Source organism: Octopus sinensis, linkage group LG6, assembly GCF_006345805.1.
Source record: "Octopus sinensis linkage group LG6, ASM634580v1, whole genome shotgun sequence".
In the NCBI taxonomy this organism is placed as follows: Eukaryota; Metazoa; Mollusca; class Cephalopoda; order Octopoda; family Octopodidae; genus Octopus; species Octopus sinensis.
This window is the reverse complement of record NC_043002.1, coordinates 9,138,427-9,156,168: the sequence shown is the minus strand read 5'-3', so window position 1 is coordinate 9,156,168 and position 17,742 is coordinate 9,138,427. Positions and strand designations below refer to the sequence as shown.

At 39.6% G+C, this 17,742-nt stretch overlaps 1 protein-coding gene across 8 annotated transcripts in view; it reads left to right on the top strand.

The window, feature by feature from the left end:
• LOC115213383 overlaps nt 1-17,742 on the top strand; it is a 127,784-nt gene that overhangs the window by 54,593 nt on the left and 55,449 nt on the right. For 5 of the 8 annotated variants that reach the window (XM_029782329.2, XM_036503627.1, XM_036503630.1 and 2 more), the window contains one exon: nt 11,887-12,396. In XM_029782329.2, coding sequence (XP_029638189.1) covers nt 11,887-12,396 — 510 coding nt within the window. Of the gene's footprint in view, nt 1-3,752; nt 3,933-5,513; nt 5,616-11,883; nt 12,397-17,742 lie in introns of those variants that run through there. The other 3 variants (XM_036503629.1, XM_036503628.1, XM_036503624.1) reach the window with 3 other exon arrangements.

Sequence of the window (17,742 nt, the reverse complement as noted above, 5' to 3'; positions counted from 1 at the left end):
GTCTCAGTCATTTGACTGTGGCCATGCTGGAGCACCACCTTTAGTTGAGCAAATCGACCCCAGGACTTACTCTTTGGAAGCTTAGTACTTATTCTATCGGTTTGTTGTAAAATTTCCAGCTGTAAGCTTCAACTCAAAACTGTAATTATGTACCCTCATTAATTTTGTTACTTTCTCCAGACTGTGGTCTATGGCTCTTACCAGTAATTAGTGTGGCACTGAGCCATATGCATTAGCTAGATCAAGCCATACCATGTCTTGTCTGAACTTATCTTGTTCTGTTTGGCGTCCTGGATCACTTTCCAAATCAAAAAACAATGCTCAACACATCCAGAGATTCCAGCTTTTTCAACAGATTCATCAACATATCCATTACTCTGTAGATATGCCATTATTCTCCTTGAGAGAATTCCCAGAAAGATCTTGCCTTCCACTTTCAATAAGGATATCAGCCTAAACTGTTTTATAGTCTCTGCATTGGCTTCCTTCGGCAGGTATACACCTTCTGCCTTACACCAATCCTCTACTAGAGCCTCTTTATGCCACAGCTGTCAGAGCAGGACATCACCTCTTGGGGCACTCTTTGCTCTAGCTTTTCTCACAAAATCATTCACCTCTTTCTCCCTGATGTCTCCATATTATAAAACTCTGATTTAAAAAAAATTCTAAAAAGTGCCAAATTTTTAGGATTTATGGGGATTGGGGTCTAATGAAACAATTTTTTTTTAAGATTCGCTATTATTTTAAAATTTGTTTCATTTTTTGTTTGAAAATAAAGGAAGTAGGATTATAATAGTGATTATTGGTTTCCAAAATTTTTTTCTTAACTTTCAATGCTTCTCTCATCATTTTAAGGGCATAGTGTAAAAATAAAGTAGGCCAAAATCGGAACTTTGTAGGGTAGTGAGATTTGAAATAATTCAGAAAGTTCAGATTTCTTTCTTTTTTTTTACCAAGAAAGCATTCTCCATTGTTTTTAAGTGTGTAGTGCAAAACAAATTGGACAAAATTGGCCCAGAAAGGTAATGGGATTCGTAAATTTAAAAAAATTTCTTTTGTAAAAAACTTCCACCCATCATTTGACAAAAATCTCAGTCAAAATGGAGAAGATCCATTTCGAAAGTTCACCAAGGTATTCTATTGTGAAAATTACCTGGCAACAACAGGATACTCAGCTAGTGTGTATATGTGTGTGTGTGTGTGGTGTGTGTGTGTGTGTGTGTGTGTGCGTGCGTGCGTATACATATATATATTCTTTCTCTCTCTCAGCATCATCATCATCATCATCATCAGCAGCAGCAGCAGCAGCAGCAGCAGGAGGTGCAGTGGCCCAGTTGTTAGGGCAGTGGACTCGCGGTTGGAGGATCGCAGTTTCGATTCCCAGACCAGGCGTTGTGTGTGTTTATTGAGCGAAAACACCTAAAGCTCCATGAGGCTCCGGCAGGGGGTTGGTGGCGACCTCTGTTGTACTCTTCCGCCCCAACTTTCTCTCACTCTTTCTTCCTGTTTCTTGTCCCCGACTTCTTATGCAACCGCTGAGCCTGGATGCGCATTCATCCATCCATCGATGCTCTCGGTGTCGGGGGTTGACCTGCTTTCTCTTCTGCAAGTCTTACGAATAGCAAAGGACCACGTTCCGGACTTCTCCCATCTTGCGAGCTCTGGGACGAAGACCGTTCACTCAACAGCAGCAGCAGTATTTTGATGTCCACTTTTCCATACTGGCATGAATCAAATGGAATTTGGAAGTGGATTTTCTACAGCTGGATGTCCTTCATGTTACCACCTGTTTCATGTTAGGTAATATTTTCCCATAACCAGACATGTTTTCACAGAAAATTGGAAACGAAGGACACTGCTTGTATAACTAAGACTTGCTTGCAATTATCATGCAATATTAAGGCAAGAAGACAGAAATACACACATAAAATAATATAATAATAATAATCGTCGTCGTTTAACGTCCGTTCTCCATGCTAGCATGGGTTAATAATGATAATAATAATAATAATAATGAGATTATTGTATACAGTGCTCAGGTGCACCACAACTTGTCAAAAGTGCATATAAAGTATATGCAGTAATGTAGAAATGTCTGGGAAGCAAACAGTGTATGAGTCAGATACATGCTTGCGTGTGTATGGAGGGGAGAAAATCAGGTGTAGTGTTGGCGAATCTCAGAAAGCATGGACGTTTTGAAGGATGCAGTGCTCCGACAACTAACAACTGATGCCAGCAGTTTGTTCCATGCTTCAGCAACTCTCAGCATGAAAAAAATGTTTCCTAAAGTCATGGAAGGAGCTGTGCTATTTTCTGACTTTGTAAACATGTCCATGGGTGTTAGACAGGTGGAGTTTGAAAAGGTGCTCAGAGTTATTGTTTGTAAGATGGTTAATAATCTTATGGGTGTCTACCAAGTCAGCTGCCAGATGTCGGGGTTTCAATGTATCCATGCCCAGGGAAGTAAGGCGTTCAGAATATGGCAAATGCCTGATGGAGGGTATTCTCTTGGTTGCACCCATTCACATATCTCCTCTCTCATACACATACTAACACACACATATACACGATGGGCTTCTTTCAGATTTTATATACCAAATCCACTCAAAAGTGGAGGCACATGGCCTAGTGGTTAGAGCAGCGGACTCGCGGTCGAGGGATCGTGGGTTCAAATCTCAGACCGGGCGATGTGTGTGTTTATGAGTGAAAACACCTAAGCTCTACGCGGCTCCGGCAGAAAGTAATGGCGAAACTACTGATGACTCTTTCGCCACAACTTTCTCTCACTCTTTCCTCCTGCATCTTGCAGCTCACCTGTGACGGACCGGCGTCCCGTCCAGGTGGGGAACCTATATGCCAAGAAACCGGGAAACCAGCCCTTATTAAGCAGGCATGGCTCGAGAAGGAACAAACAACAACAACAAATCCACTCAAAAGGCTTTGGTCAACTCAAGGTTGTAGTTGAAGACACTTGCCCAAGGTCCCATGCTGTAGGATTAAATTCAGGATCATGTGGTTGGGTAGCAAACCCCTTACCAAACAGCCTCACCTGCACCGATTCTTGTGATATATATGAATGTGCGTGTGTGTGTTTGCTCTCCCTGTATCTCTCTTTTACTGTTTCTCTCTCCTCTCTCTCTATAATGTAAAGTGTGACTAAAGAGTAGTCGGTGAGCCAACATCTATATCAGCTTCTATTAAATAGATACACATACACATGTATGTATACACCACACACATATATACTCACATACAAACATGTGCATCAATGTACCAGAAATCTGTCAGGTTCTCCATTATAAAACATATTTTAATGTTACTTCACCTCTGACACACACGTGGATGCATGCGCGTGCACACACACACACTCGTGTGTGTGTGTGTGTGTGCGTATTCTGTGTGTGTGTGTTTATGTTTGTATACATACAGATGGTGAATGAAAAGGAAAAACTGTGAAAGATAGAAAGAGAGAGAGAGAGAGAAGTTAAATAAGAAATAAAGAGAAAGATAGAGAGATGAGAGCACGCTAGGGGGAAATGAGTCTGAAATAGTATTAGATTGTGAGAAAAAAAACCCCTAAAAAAACTGTAAATAAGATAGAAATAAAGATTACTTAGACAGTTTGTATAAGAGTAAGCACAAGGAAGGAAGAGAGAGAGAGAGAGAGAGAAAGAAAGAGAGGAGTGTCAGTGAGAGAGAAGGGTTACTAATAGTACAGTTCATTCATGAGATTTGCCTAAGTGATTGTTCCTCAGTGTTTTTATGCTGAGACTGTGTTGAATTAACTAACAGCTGCTTTGTCACTGCTCTTGAAAAAAAAAAACAAAAAACAAAAAAAACATTGGACTATCTGAGTCTAATGATTATGGACAAAATTAAGGCAGCTTCTGTATTTAATTGTCATTTTCTCCTGATGATCTTTACTTCATAAGGTGAGTTGTAGTAATTATTATTGTTGTTGTTATTTTTTCGTGCTCTTGTTATTAATCAAAAGGATTGTGTTGTCAGAATCACTAGGATTTTAGTCAAAATATCTTGCAGTTCTTAATAACTTAGTTATAGCTTTTTCTTCATGTTCTGATTTCGAATATTGCCAAGATCAACTTTGCTTTCCATCTTTCAGGGTTCATAAAATGACATACCAGTCATATTCGGAGTTTGATAAAATCATTTAGACTCCTCCCACCAAAATATAATGATTTCTGATTTAAGCACAAAGTCTTTGTGCTTAAATCAGAAATCAAAGACAGTAAGCTGGCAGAATCTTTAGAATGTTGGAAAGAAATACTGTAGTGTTTCTTTCTGTTCTTTATATTCTGAGTTCAATTCTTGCCTTTCGTTCTTTTGGGTTGACTAATCCCTCCCTTCAAAGTTAAGGACTTCGTGTTTGCTAATGATGGCATTTTATTGCTAAAGGGTGGCGAGCTGGCAGAATCGTTAGCGTGCCGGGTGAAATGCTTAGCGGTATTTTGTCTGCCGCTACGTTCTGAGTTCAAATTCGATTGAGGTCGACTTTGCCTTTCATCCTTTCGGGGTCGATTAAATAAGTACCAGTTATGCACTGAGGTCGATATAATCGACTTAATCCATTTGTCTGTCCTTGTTTGTCCCCTCTGTGTTTAGCTCCTTGTGGGTAGTAAAGAAATAGGTATCACAACCCTTTGAATGTACATCAACACATTGTCACACATTGGATAGTATTTCGAACTCAGCGATAAGGTGATGAGCTGGCAGAAACGTTAGCACGCCGGGCGAAATGCTTAGCGGTATTTTGTCTGCCGCTGCATTCTGAGTTCAAATTCCGCCAAGATCGACTTTGCCTTTCATCCTTTCGGGGTTGATAAATTAAGTACCAGTTACGCACTGGGGTTGATGGAATCGACTTAATCCGTTTGTCTGTCCTTGTTTGTCCCCTCTGTGTTTAGCCCCTTGTGAGTAGTAAAGAAATAGGTATTTTGTCTGCCGCTGCGTTCTGAGTTCAAATTCCGCCGAGGTTGACTTGCCTTTCATCCTTTCGGGGTCGATAAATTAAGTACCAGTTACGCACTGGGGTCGATGGAATCGACTTAATCCATTTGTCTGTCCTTGTTTGTCCCCTCTGAGTTTAGCCCCTTGTGAGTAGTAAAGAAATAGGTATTTCGTCTGCCGCTGCGTTCTGAGTTCAAATTCCGCCGAGGTCGACTTTGCCTTTTATCCTTTCAGGGCCGATTAAATAAGTACCAGTTACGCACTGGGGGGGGGGGGGAGGGCATATAATCAACTTAATCCGTTTGTCTGTCCTTGTTTGTCCCCTCTGTGTTTAGCCCCTTGTGGGTAGTAAAGAAATAGGTATTTTATTTGCTAAGGTTAAATTTGCCTTTCATCCTTCTAATGCTGATAATACAAATACCACTCTACTTGTACTCAACTATTGGGGTTGATATGATTGATTGCCCCTCTCATAAATTTCCAGCCTTGAATAAATGTAAGAAATTGTTATTAAAACAATTAAAATTAACTTATTATTTAAGAAGGGCCGTTAAAAAAGTAATGTGAATACAGTGTCCAGTTAAGAGATAAACAGAAAACAAAAAAAAATTGAGAGTATCTAATGGAAATGGAGCCCTGATCTCCTGGTAAGTGCCATCAGGAGATTTAGGTTTAAGACAGATTTTTTTTTTTTGTCTTTCTTTGTTTATATCCTGTGAAATTTCTTTCATAAAGTCAATATATAGAAATGTATTGTAGTTTTTTTTTATGTAATATGTGTATGTGTGTATATACACATGCACACACACACACACACACACACACACACACATACAGATATGCACTCAAATATAGATATATATGACCTCGTGTGTACCGTTGACAATTTTTTTTTCCTCTGTCTTCCCTTCTCTGGATCTTTCCTTCTATGTTTCCGACGAAGAGCTCCGCTCGAAACGTTAAACCCTCCTTCTTTCCTTCTTTCCTGAGCGTCCAATAATACTTTATTTGTTTCACGTCCTTGCGTTGTTGTGTTTTTTGTGCTTTCTTGTTTGGATTATATATATATATATATATATATATATATAGAGAGAGAGAGAGAGAGAGAGATATACATGTGTATGGGTATAGATATAACAAATGAAAGACAGAAGATGGAATATATGTATGTGTATGTATGTATGTATGTATGTATATATATATATATATATATATCCAGCATAGAAGGTGGATATTAAACGATGATGATGATGATGATGATGACATATATTCATACAAATATATATATATCATCATCATCATCATCATCATCATCATCATCGTTTAACGTCCGCTTTCCATGCTAGCATGGGTTGGACGGTTCAACTGGGGTCTGGGGAGCCCGAAGGCTGCACCAGGCCAGTCAGATCTGGCAGTGTTTCTACAGCTGGATGCCCTTCCTAACGCCAACCACTCCGAGAGTATAGTGGGTGATTTTATGTGCCACCAACACAGGTGCCAGACGAGGCTGGCAGACGGCCACGCTCGGATGGTATTTTTTATGTGCCACCGACACAGGTACCAGACGAGGCTGGCAGACGGCCATGCTCGGATGGTGTTTTTTATGTGCCACCGACACAGGTGCCAGACGAGGCTAGCAGATGACCACGCTCGGATGGTGTTTTTTATGTGCCACCGACACAGGTGCCAGACGAGGCTGGCGAACGGCCACGATCGGATGGATGTTTGTTACGTGCCCACAGCACGGAGGCCAGTCGATGCAGTACTGGCTACGGCCACGTTCGGATGGTTTTCTTATGTGCCACCGGCACTGGTACCACAAAGATACAAATTCCATTGATGTTCATCTATTTTGATTTGGTTTGATTTTGATTTTGATTTTTGATTTTGATTTTCAGTTGCCTCAACAGGTCTTCACAAGTGTCACAAGAAGGAAGGTATGCACATATATATATATATATGCACGTGTGTATGAGAGAGAGTATAGATGGATATGTATATATATACAAACCCTACACAAACCCTACTTGTGAAGACCTGTTGAGGCAAGTGAAAATCAAAATCGAAATCGATCAACATCAATGGAATATTGGGTGCGTTGCTTTATATATATATATAAGGGATCTCAATTGTTTGATGAAAAATGTCAAATATTTTAAAATAAATTTGTTAGTTTGAGCCTGGAGGTTGAACAAAGAATGTTTAGGAGAGTCCAGTTTAGATGTTTGGCCACTTGTTTGTAACCGATGTATGGTTGTGTGTGTGGTTGTGTGTGTGTGTGTTTGTATGTGTATAGTGAATGCCTAAACAAAGGGTAAATGAGTTTTGTGGAAGGTTGGTCTCTTAAGCAGTTTTGTTGGAAAAAAGCCAGTTGATTATTGAAGAATGAAACTAGGAACAAAAGATGCCAGGTTTGTTGTCTTGGTGACAAATCAGATCAGAAATGTTTAACTATTCATTAATTTTAATAAAATGTTGGCTTTAATCTGAGGAAGTCATTAAACAGTTTTAAAACACTGAAACTTTCTTGGAGACCCCCTTCGGTCATGAATGACCATGGGATTGCACCTAGAAAGTTACCCTTTGAGGCACAAGTCCGGGCAAGGTTGTTTATGGAAGGCCAGCAGTCACCCATGCGTACCAGCCTCCCTTCTCCACGCCACCAGTGTTATCCAAGGGAAAGGCAAATGGGCCGATACAGCTTGGCACCCGTGACGTCGCAACTCATTTCTACAGCTGAGTGAACTGGAGCAACGTGAAATAAAGTGTCTTGCTCAAGAACACAACACGCAGCCCGGTCTGGGATTCGAACACAAACCTCACGGTCGTAAGTTCGACGCTCAAACCACTGAGCCATGCGCCTTCACTTTTAAAGAGATATACGTTATAATTTTAAGCTAAAACTTGTAATTCATTTTGCAAATATTGTTGTAAAGATTGTTATAGTCAATACAAACCAATCAACATTTTATCATGAAGATAAAATGTCAAAAGAAACAACAAAAATTGACCATTCCAGGTGAAGAACATCAGCAGGAACAAAAGCCAACCATGCCCTCCTCTCCTGACACTTCTCTACACCAACAAAAATCGACCATCAGTACAGATGTTGTGGAACTTCGACGAATGATTTCTGCTTTAAGCCGAGAAATAGCAGGAATCAAAACCAACATCTGTGCAAAACCTCACAATGGAGGATCGTATCAGAGTGCCTTGCTCAGCAATTTACCCATAGCGGTCTTACTGAACCTAGACACATCGAGGAAGCCACCGAATCAACCATCCATGAGGTAATTGTCATCGGAGTATCGGAAGATGTGGTAGATCTATATGCATATATGGGTACAGGACATCACAAACAGTAAACAACATGAGATATGAAAACAAATGAGTTGAATACGCAAACAACGAGAGAAACAAATGGAAAACAGGACAAGTAACACAAAGAACGACCCTTCATTAGTTGTCGTCTGTCTATCTACTCCTCGTTTCGACCATTGAATGACAATATGAGTCTTCGAAGGTAGTTGCTCCTACAAATACCAAAATAGAATTTGGGATTTATGGAGGGTCAAAGTTGGGAACAAAAACAGGACACTGGAGACATACAAGGAAACTGAACGATATATACTATACTAGCAGTATCGCCCGGCGTTGCTCGGGTTTGTAAGGGAAATAACTTTATAAGCATTTTTAGAGAGTTATAGCCAAAAAATAGCAAAAAAAATGCATTAAAAATGGAAAAAAAAATGATGTTAAATTTTTTTAAAAATCATTGAATCATCGTAGACATTTTTAGAGAGTCACTTCCCTTAAATAATAGCGAAAAAAATGCATTAAAATGGAAAAAAACGATGGTAAATTATTTTTTAAATCGTAGAGTGGCTGTGTGGTAAGTAGCTTGCTAACCAACCACATGGTTCCGGGTTCAGTCCCACTGCGTGGCATCTTGGGCAAGTGTCTTCTACTATAGCCTCGGGCCGACCAATGCCTTGTGAGTGGATTTGGTAGACGGAAACTGAAAGAAGCCCGTCGTATATATGTATATATATGTATGTGTGTGTATGTTTGTGTGTCAGTGTTTGTCCCCCTAGCATTGCTTGACAACCGATGCTGGTGTGTTTATGTCCCCGTTACTTAGCGGTTTGGCAAAAGAGACCGATAGAATAAGTACTGGGCTTACAAAAGAATAAGTCCCGGGGTCGAGTTGCTCGATTAAAGGCGGTGCTCCAGCATGGCCGCAGTCAAACGACTGAAACAAATAAAAGAGTAAAAGAGTAAAGAGTAAAGAGAGACTCATCGTAGATGCGCGCTAATACCCAGAAGGGCTCGATATGAATCACGACTATAAGATACACACTTTTGGTTAAACTGCACCGCAAAATGTGGGAGTAGTTAGGAATCTAAATCGTAGGAGACAGACAGCACACAACCTTACTTTTGTATATAAAGATATATATATATATATACACACATCTGTATGTATACTTCTGTATATATATGTATCTCTCTTGTTCATTTATGCATGTGTATATAGTTGTGTATATGTCTGTCTGTCAAGCTCTTTCTTGTATTTGTGTGCGTGTCTGTTGTACCTCTTACTCTTTTACTCTTTTACTTGTTTCAGTCATGTGACTGTGGCCATGCTGGAGCACCGCCTTTAGTCGAGCAAATCGACCCCAGGACTTATTCTTCGGAAGCCTAGTACTTATTCTTCGGAAGCCTAGTACTTATTCTATCAGTCTCTTTTGCTGAACCGCTAAGTTACGGGGGATGTAAACACACCAGCATCGGTTGTCAAGCGATGTTGGTGGTGGTGGGGGACAAACACAGACACACAAACATACATATATACAACGGGCTTCTTTCAGTTTCCGTCTACCAAATCCACTCACAAGGCTTTGGTCAGCCCAAGGCTATAGTAGAAGACACTTGCCCAAGGTGACACGCAGTGCGACTGAACCCGGAACTATGAGGTTGGTAAGCAAGCTACTTACCACACAGCCACTCCTGCGCCTTTTGTTCCCAACCTCTGTATTCTTATATAATTGTTTACATACAAATATACCTGTACATATGTATGTGAACTTGTACATATACATGAGTAGATAGATATGTTTATATTAGTTGTTGTCATCATCATCATCATCATTTAATGTTTGTTTTCTATGCAGGTATTGGTTGGATGGTTTACCAGGATTTGGCCAGCTGGAGAAATGCCCAAGCTCCAATTGTCTGTTTTGGCATGGTTTCTATGGCAGGATGCCCTCCCTAATGCCAACCACTTTACAGAGTGCACTGGGTCCTTTTTACACGAGACCTGCATGAGTGTCTTATATGTGACACTGACACTTTATATGTAGAACCAGAATGGATGCTGTCTATGTACCACAAGAATGGGTGTTTTTACATGGCATCAACACAGCTGTGTTTTATGTGGATGCAGCACAGGGGCATTTTACGAGGCCCCAAGCAGGTGCTTTTCTATATGGCACTGACATCCATGAGCCACAGGGTAAAGACCTCTAGGCTGGTAGAGGGACATACCCCTATGTGTAGATGACTATGATTTTACTTAACTTGATATGTCTTCTGAAGCACAGTAAATCACCAGAAGTCTTGGCCCCTTGTCATCTCCTCAGTGAGGCTAGCACTCAGTATTACTTCTTCCTCTATTTTATTATTTCCCTGGGGAATTCTTGACCAGTTTCTTTGGTTCATCCGTCCAACCCATGCACCGTCCAACCCAACTCATGCTAGCATGGAAAACGGACGTTAAACGATGATGATGATGATGATGATCTGGTTTATTGTTTTAAAATTATATTTCAATCTGGTTTAAGAAGTAAAGTTAGTCAGGCTTCAAGAAACGTATTGCGGAGAGATTTTTGTAAACTGTATTTTCTAAATCTGAAGGGGCACGATTGAATAGTGAAGGGCCAATAGTCTCAAGTGCACCCACTTAGGGACAGGCATGGTGTGACAGCAGGATTTGACCCTTGCCATACTTCCACACAGTCAGAAGTGGTTGTCAGAAAGTTTTCACAACTTTACCAGCCCCAATTTCTTGCTTTCTGTTTTCCTTGATTGTAATCCTATAGATTTCTACATGTGGGGTATAGTCAAAGAAGATGCCAACCACTTTGCCTACAACACCAAGTCCAAACTACTGGTCAAGATCAAGGAGGTGTTTGAAAGATCTTCTCAAGGACACAGTGAGGAATGCATGCACCAGGTTCTGGAGTTGCCTTGAGGAAGTTGAGGTGGCAGGTACTTTGAGTAAACTGTTATCTCCCAGCTATAATCATCATCATCATTTAATGTCCGTTTTCCATGCTAGCAATGGGTTGGACTGTTCGACCAGGGTCTGGGAAGCCAGGAGGCTGCACCAGGCTCTAGTCTGATTTGGCAGAGTTTCTACAGCTGGATGCCCTTCCTAATGCCAACCACTCCATGAGTGCAGTGGGTGTTTTTTACGTGCCACCGGCACAGGGGCCAGAGCAGGCTGGCAAACGGCCACGATTGGTTGGTGCTTTTACGTGTCACCAACACGGACGCCAGTTGATAATTTTTGATTTTATAAAATACTTTTATTTTTGGATAGGATTATTGTGGATTATTGTGTTTTCTTTTCCTATTAGCTTACTGTCAAACTTTGCCCAAACACCCTGTACACAAGTATTGGCCCAACTTTGAATACCACTGATCCTAACTTTATTTTCCATTATTCCAGAGAGTGAGGTGGTTGTGGATAGAGGGTGGTTGGTGGTAAATAGCAAAAATGTACCATGGCAAATTTTGTCACCTATCCTCTCAAACTGATATCTTTATACTAGTATGTGAAACCATTATTGTTCTCTTGTATATTCTTATTTCATCCATTATTTACTTTACTGAATTTTTCTTTTTTTTTTCCAGAGAAAATCCGAAGATGAAAATCAACCAAAAGGCAGCGAATAAAAATGTTTCCGTTTTCAATCGAAAGCTGTTTCTTTTATCTTTAGGAGCATGTCTCGTTGCTTTTGTGAAGATCCCAATTTTTTCCCAATGGTTGTTTGATTCCAAAGCTGGAGAAATAAAGGATAGCAATGGGTGGAATGTCGGTGACGAGGAGGCCCTTCGCCGATTCAGTATTTCTTTTTGTGATATTGACAGAAAATCAATTTCGGATATAACAAGCAAAGAATTTGAACACCAGTATAGATTAAGGAAACCATTAATACTGACATTTCAAAATGGTGCTAAGGATTGGATTAACAGTAGCATGTGGTCTCGTTCGGAGCTTAAAAAAAAATATGGGCAATGGCTTCTTTTGGTCGGAAATGCCCGAGAAATTGTCCGACACGGAGGTAATGGACATATTCAGACTTCAGTAGAGGACTTTTTGGATGATAAAATGCAGAAAACTAATCTTCAAGGTGAACCTTTGTAAGTACTTTCTACTTTGACTTGTTTAGATTTTAAAAATATTTATAATATATTTCTTTACTACCCACAAGGGGTTAAACACAGAGGGGACAAACAAGGACAGACAAAGGGATTAAGTCGATTACATCGACCCCAGTGCGTAACTGGTACTTAATTTATCGACCCCGAAAGGATGAAAGGCAAAGTCGACTTCGGCGGAACTTGAACTCGGAACGTAACGACAGACGAAATACGGCTACGCATTTCGCCCGGCGTGCTAACGTTTCTGCCAGCTCGCCAATACAAGGTTACACTGAATGTCCTTTTCCTCTTTTACTCTCTTTTTTTTTTTGTTTTTGTTTTTACTTGTTTCGGTCATTTGACTGTGGTCATGCTGGAGCACCGCCTTTAGTCGAGCAAATCGACCCCAGGACTTATTCTTTGTAAGCCTAGTACTTATTCTATCGGTCTCTTTTGCCGAACTGCTAAGTTACGGGGACGTAAACACACCAGCATCAGTTGTCAAGCAATGTTGGGGGGACAAACACAAACACACAAACATATACACACACGTACATATATATATAGATCTGAGTCAGATGCCATCATAGATCGTTAGCCACTACACACATTTTTTTCTCTCCTTGTTTTTTCTGTGTCCCTTTCTGTAGAAGAGTGTAGGTTCGAAACGTAAAAGACTTTTTCTATTCCTGAGCGTTGTACTAATACATCTGTTTGTTTTGTACACCACCTGTCTTTGTCTTTCGTTTTTTTCGTAAACTCTCCCTATATATATATATATATATATATATATATATATATATATATATATATATATACATATATATATACGACGGGCTTCTTTCAGTTTCTGTCTACCAAATCCACTCACAAGGCTTTGGTCAACCCGAGGCTATAGTAGAAGACACTTGCCCATGGTGCCACACAGTGCAACTGAACCCGGAACCATGTGGTTGGTAAGCAAGCTACTTACCACACAACCACTCCTACGCCTATTGGTAACATTTCTTTGAATTGCACTTGTATTTATATTTGTTTAGTGTGAAATGTTTTTTTTTAACACATTTTCCTCCTTATGTTATTATGGCTTAAGCATTGGAGCAAATCAAGGCTTGCCATTTTGTGGCTATTAGATATCATATGGGAAAAAAATTGATTGAATATCAAATGATAAAAAAATAAAAAAAAGGTACATTAATGCCTGCAAGAAATACTTTGATTAATTGAAATATGTGTTTGTGTTATATTTTGGTTCCTGAAAATAACTCTTAAAAAAATCATCAAGGGAATTGATTTAAATGGGAAATAAATGTGGAGAAACTAAATTTGAAATAAAATCTCAATAGTTCTTTCTTTCTTTTTCTTTTTATCTCTATCAGTTTATTTCACATCAATACAAAGTTGAAGGAGTGGTAGAAACAGTAGAAACTGGGTAGTATTACAGTATTTTGCCTCATTCCTCTACATTCTGTGTTCATGTACCCTCAGGGTACTTGAGTCAATTCAATTAACTTACCCCTCCCTCACACACTTCTTACACTGTATTTGTATCTGTGTAAGAATCAGCATTAATCTAATTTTTAGATTAGAATCTAAAATCACAAATCAAAATGATTTGTTGTGTTACTCTTTTTTTTTTTTTTTTTACTCTTTTACTTGTTTCAGTCATTTGACTGCGGCCATGCTGGAGCATCGCCTTTAATCGACCAACTCGACCCCGGGACTTATTCTTTTGTAAGCCCAGTACTTATTCTATCGGTCTCTTTTGCTGAACCGCTAAGTAATGGGGACGTAAACACACCAGCATCGGTTGTCAAGCAATGCTAGGGGGACAAACACAGACACACAAACATACACGCACACACACACACACACACACACACACACACACACACAGACACACACACACACATATATATATATATATATATACATAAATACGACGGGCTTCTTTCAGTTTCCGCCTACCAAATCCACTCACAAGGCATTGGTCGGCCCGGGGCTATAGCAGAAGACACTTGCCCAAGGTGCCACGAAGTGGGACTGAACCCGGAACCATGTGGTTGGTTAGCAAGCTACTTACCACACAGCCACTCCTGTGCCTACTGTTGTTCAGTTTGAAGGAAGAAATTTTTCATCAGATACATTCCAACTGTGACCATCCCATCTTTTTCATAAGCATTTAACACCACCCATCTTTTTGGAATATCTATAACTAACATTGTTCAATGTGCCTTTTTTTTTTACAGTGGTGGGATGTGATTGGAGTGCAATTTAGCTGCTATTTCTTGAAGGCCGAGTGTGTAGGGCAGTGATTCTCTCAGCTGGGGGTCCATATAAGATTTTGTTGTTAAAATTTAGCTGCAATAATAATTATAAAAATATAATATGATTTTTTAAATATTGGATGACTAGGAGGATCTATCTAAGTAAAATAGGAATTAAAGGGGTCCATGGGTAAAAAACGGTTGGGAAACACTGGTGCAGAGGCTTTTCCCTTAACGGGACCATCCCTTGGAGAAACTAAGTTCAAACTGAAATCTTTTCCTTGTCTCACTCAGTTTCGTTTCAAAAACTCTTTCCTTCCTTCCTTCTCTCCCTCCCTCTGTTCGTTCGTTCGTTCCTTCCTTACTTCCTCCCTCCCTTCCTTCCTTCATTCGTTCCTTCGTTCCTTCCTTCGTTCCTTCCTCCCTTCATTCGTTCGTTCGTTCCTTCATTCCTTCCTTCCTTCCTCCTTTCCTTCATTCGTTCGTTCCTTCATTCGTTCCTTCACGCCCTCCTTCCTTCATTCCTTCCTTCCTTCCTTCACTCCTTCCTTCTTTCCTTCCTTCCTTCGTTCGTTCGTTCGTTCCTTCATTCGTTCCTTCATTCGTTCCTTCCTTCCTTCACTCCTTCCTTCTTTCCTTCCTTCCTTCGTTCGTTCGTTCGTTCGTTCCTTCATTCATTCCTTCATTCCTTCACTCCTTCCTTCTTTCCTTCCTCCCTTCCTTCGTTCGTTCGTTCCTTCATTCGTTCCTTCCTTCCTTCACTCCTTCCTTCTTTCCTTCCTTCCTTCCTTCGTTCGTTCGTTCCTTCCTTCACTCCTTCCTTCTTTCCTTCCTTCCTTCGTTCGTTCGTTCGTTCCTTCATTTGTTCCTTCATTCCTTCCTTCATTCCTTCCTTTCTTCCTTCCTTCCTCCTCCCTCCCTTCCTTCCTTCTTTCGTTCATTTGTTCCTTCATTCGTTCCTTCGTTCCTTCATTCGTTCCTTCACTCCTTCCTTCCTTTCTTCCTTCTTTCCTTCCTTCCTTCCTTCTTTCTTCTTTCTTTCTGTCTTTCCTTCCTTCCTTCCCCCTTCCTTCCTTCCTTCCTCCATCCCCTCCTTCCTTCCTTCCTTCCTTTCTTTCTTCCTTCCTTCCTTCCTTTCTTTCTTCCTTTCTTTCCTTCTTTCTTTCTTTCTTTCTTCCTTCCTTTCTTTCTTTCTTTCAATAATCTCCTATATGTTTGTTCAGCATACTTCCTAAATGTTGCTTCGTTAAAAAATAGAAAAGGTCCAGAAATTGACTCACCTTTAAATTTCCTTGAGTTATGTAAATACCTCAAGAGAGTCAAGGTTTCAACATTTCTTCTCTTATTATATCTATGCATAAGTCTTTCACGAAGATTTAGAGCCAAAGGGTTGCCGACGATATTAAGTTTATTCAATAAAAATTCTATAGAATATTCTGCTTTCAGTAAACCCGTATCATCAGTGCAAATAGCCTTCAAAATAATTTCTATTGAATGCAGAATTTCATATAGTAAATTGAGAGATTTCCATTCTTCGTTAGCGATGGCATCTATGGAAAGTTCTGTTCGTAGAGCATTTGGAATGCAGCTTTTCAATATCAAAAATCTCTCAATCATATGGAATGTGCTATTCCACTGAGTTCTGCAATCCAGTATAAGTTATCAAAGTTTGCTCGTACAAAATCTTGCAAAATTTCATTTTTTGTAGGAGATTTACGGAAAAGTTTTGAAATTTTTCTTTCTTTATTTAAAACTTTGTTAAATTCAGGTTTTAGCTGGGGAAAACAAGCATTTTCGTGAGCCAAATCTGTTTGACAAAGTATGTCTTGTTGGCTTATGACAGCTTCATCATCACTATCGGCTGTTATGGCGATCGCTATCTTCTGTTTTAGAGATCTCTTCACTTTTTTTTATCAAAAAATTTAGTGTTACTTCCTTGAAATGAATCTAGAACTGGTTATTACATATGCTCAACGGGGAAAGATCACCTGACTGAAGATTAACAGCATCCCCTTGACTTGCTATGAATAAACACAGTTACCTGCAAATTCAAAGAGTCAGCCAGAGGTTAGCGAAGGAGATGACAAGGTGCTGATCTAAGGTTCAAGGGGAAAGAAGGTGAGAATTGATATGTTGCGATATGTTTCAATGAAACAGAGAGTACTCTCAACTAAAGGCGACCTACAACAGTTCAGTTAGTTCAGTTTCAACGATATTGAGAAGAAAAAAATGGAAAAATGTTTTGCGAAAAAAAAAAAAAAAGAAACAGCGGATCTTTTCACTTTGACCGGCACATTTAAAAAATAGTTATTTGGAACTAAACACTTTTAAACTTCGTTTACTGGTAGAATGTGTTACATAAAACATCTTTTATTGAAAAGATCCGAAACAGCAAGCCTTAAAATCGGTTTTGGCAAATTGGTTTCAGTTTTACTAATCATAATATAAACCAGTTTTAACCGGTTTTATAAAACTGGTTTCGAGGCCTAATAAATACACAATGTGCAGAAAACATGCTACTTGTCACAGTAAACATTATGTAGAGTAGTTTCACTATTAAAGAGAATGCAAAATTGGAATAAAACACTGTATGTACCCAAATTATGTTGAAGAGTACCTGGTTGTGGAATAAAAGCTTGGGATTAAAACAAAATTATTGTACAATAATAATGATCTCTCATTGATGGTGTTTGTGAACTTGTAGATTTGTCAGTTTGATATAGTAAATATAATAAAACAATGATATGTTGTAACATCATGTTGTTTTTCTTATATAAGAGAAGACTTTGTGCATGAGAAGACCTCGTATGTGAGAAGACGCGGCAAGCCAAATGAGACCATAATCTCGTGGCCTATGCCAGGGGTGTTACCAGCCCACTTATGCATACCTTTTCCTTCTTTGGACACTAAAACTCTGCTTGCGAAGACCTGTTGAGGCAAGTGAAATCAGAAATAAAAATAAAAATCAAAAATCAAAATCAAATTCGATGACTAGCGTCCGTGCTAGCGGGGTGCAAAGAGCACCATACGAGTGTGATCATTGACAGAACGGCTAACTGGCGTCCATGCCAGTGGCACT